At 35.2% G+C, this 2,443-nt stretch overlaps 1 protein-coding gene across 1 annotated transcript; it reads right to left on the bottom strand.

Annotated features, from left to right (window-relative positions):
* Positions 1-910: 910 nt before the first annotated feature.
* LOC133199101 (cysteine dioxygenase type 1-like) lies at positions 911-2,123 on the bottom strand. Its single transcript, XM_061334975.1, has 3 exons — positions 1,953-2,123; positions 1,521-1,839; positions 911-1,172 (listed from the first exon to the last, which is right to left on the bottom strand). The coding sequence occupies exons 1-3, from the start codon at positions 2,121-2,123 to the stop codon at positions 982-984; spliced, it is 681 nt and encodes a 226-aa protein (XP_061190959.1). The 3' UTR covers positions 911-981.
* Positions 2,124-2,443: the final 320 nt, after the last annotated feature.

Raw genomic sequence — 2,443 nt, 5'->3', positions numbered from 1 at the left:
TTAAAGTTTTGCAAAAGTAGGTCAAACTCCAAGGTCAAAGAGTCCAAGTTGTTGGTATCCGAAGGAAGACCTTGTCACAAGGATTACATATGTGAAGGATGAAAGCCCTAGTACTAACCATTCTCAAGTTATGGCCAAGGTTAAAGTTTTTCAAAACAGGGTCAAACTCCAAGGTCAAAGTGTCAAAGTTTTTGGTATCTCACAAGGTATACACATGTGAAATATGAAAGCCCTGGCATCAAAGGTTTAAAAGTTGTGGCCAAGGTTAACGTTTTTCCAAAAGTAGGTCAAACTCCAAGGTCAAAGAGTCAAAGTTGCTGGTATCTGAAGGAAGATCTTGTCACAAGATATACACCTGTGAAGTTTGAAAGCCTTAGCACCAACCATTCAAAAGTTATGACCACGGTTAAAGTCAAAAAATATTGCAAAAGTGGGTCAATCTCCAAGGTCAAGGTCAAAAGGTCAAATTTTATGGTACCCAAAGAAATGTCTTGCCACAAAGAATACACATGTGAAATATGAAAGTGATACCTCCAGCCAATCAAAAGTTATGGGCAAGGTTAAAGTTTTTACGGACAAACAGACAGACAGATAGACAGCAGACAGACAGATGGACGGACAGGCAAAAACTAAATGCCCCCGAATCTTCGATTATGGGGGCATAAAAATGTTAATTAAAATTTGAAAAACAATAAATCTTTCATCTTTATTTCATGCTATACTTAAAAACGACATTTCAAAATGAATATATTTTAGCTGATAAATAGTATTCCAGAGATTCATATCTTATATGATGTAAGATAGATATGTATATAACATTTTAAAAATCTCTTCAGTAGCATGCAAACAACAAGAACAGTTAATGTTTAAAGTAATATTAACAAAGTATCACAATATTAGAGATTCGCATCAATGTAATAGCATCTAATAATAAAACACCGGTAATCTTCTACCTAAGCCTCTGGTCTCCGCAGATAACAATTATTTTGCACAACATGAATGTGAACAGCACTGCTCACTAAAGTCCTGGTCGTAACCCATGGGAACCTCTGTTGATTTACCCGTTTCGTCATCATATTTTTTACACGAGGAAAAGGGCGGGGAATAAAGGTGTAAAGTGACAGCGCCCTCCACGTGACTTTTGTTCCCAACTCTGTGAAGTCCGTCTGCGTCTACATAAAAAGATAAACATTTTGTCCACCAAAGAATTATTAATAAAATAGTCCTAATCAACAAAAAGTGAACGATTAGGTGACGTCAAAGGACTTTTCAGAATTCTGGAGAAAGTGCTAAAAATGGGGGTGCGCGTGGAGGTCAAGGAGGAAGCTATGACACAAATAATGTCAACTAAGACGACTGTAAAGAAATCTCTTAATTCTGTATAATATTTTATCAAATTAATTTTTCTTTTATTTATACTAGTGTTATAGATTTTAATGTATCTGACATAATCCCTCGCCTATTTTGTCAAAAATATCTGATGTTTTTATCAAGTTTTATATATCAGCTCTTATACATACCAGTGATATGGGCCACATCGTTGAGTTTATATACCCTGTCCTCTATCTTCTCCATTTTGCATCCACAACAGCTGTCGCATGATGTCATATCCGGATTTCTATACAACTGCTCGAACACTTCCCCTTTTAGAGTCTTCATGAAGCAATGAGAGTTAGGATGATTATGTATAGGGCTTTCTTGACCAGTATTCCAACACAATATCATCAAATTGTAATGCCCATTCCCTTTGTCCAGTAGGGTCCTCGTATATCTATACAGTAAAGAAAACCAAAGCAATTTAATCACCGACACTTTATTAAAATGGAGAGTTTTTCGGCTCTCTTATAACACCGAATCATTTTTATCACTTCATTTTCATTATTTATTTATTTTTTTTATTTAATAATAATAACATCATGCAAAAATCTGAAAATGAAATAAAAATTTACTACTTGCTTTTTATCACTCCATTTTTCCTTGCCGTCCCAGTCCGTGGGGTGACTTTCGTACCGCGTCATTAACTCTTTAATGTTCTTTACCATCTCCCCGGATTCTTCCTTAAATCCGTTTGCCAGTTCCTTCCTCAGATCAGATTGCAGAGAATTCAAGTCGTATCGTGCCATTATTTATGTATCTGTTTTCAAGTAAAGTAGCAGGCTTACCGTCTATGTTCAAAAAGAATATGAAACTCGAAACAGGAAAAGTTCTCCTTTATACCAAATATCTACTAACCGGGTATTTCCCTACATGACTTTATTAAGTAGCCTTCTTGGAAATTCTAACGCGATGTCTAGTCATGGTCTATACTTCCGTTTCTCAGTTTCATTTAGTCTGGGTTTTTTTTTTTTTTATAAAGTAGTGGATATGGAATTTTTTGACATAGACAAATAAATAACAAAAAAGTACGAACATATATATGTGTAACTAATATGCATTCGTGCAA

The sequence above is a fragment of the Saccostrea echinata genome, unplaced genomic scaffold (assembly GCF_033153115.1).
Source record: "Saccostrea echinata isolate AGI-Se365-2 ecotype Australia unplaced genomic scaffold, CSIRO_AGI_Sech_v1 ptg000033l, whole genome shotgun sequence".
NCBI classification, from domain to species: Eukaryota; Metazoa; Mollusca; class Bivalvia; order Ostreida; family Ostreidae; genus Saccostrea; species Saccostrea echinata.
The sequence above is the reverse complement of the archived record's forward strand: the minus strand, read 5'-3'. Positions and strand labels throughout refer to the sequence as shown.

Coding starts and splice junctions, on each gene's coding strand:
- LOC133199101 (XM_061334975.1), bottom strand. CDS start 2,123: ATGGCACGATACGACTTGAATTCTCTGCAATCTGATCTGAGGAAGGAA. Junction 1,840..1,952: donor AATGGAGTGATAAAAAGCAA/GTAGTAAATTTT, acceptor GTGTTATAAGAG/AGCCGAAAAACTCTCCATTT. Junction 1,173..1,520: donor CGATGTGGCCCATATCACTG/GTATGTATAAGA, acceptor CTTTTTATGTAG/ACGCAGACGGACTTCACAGA.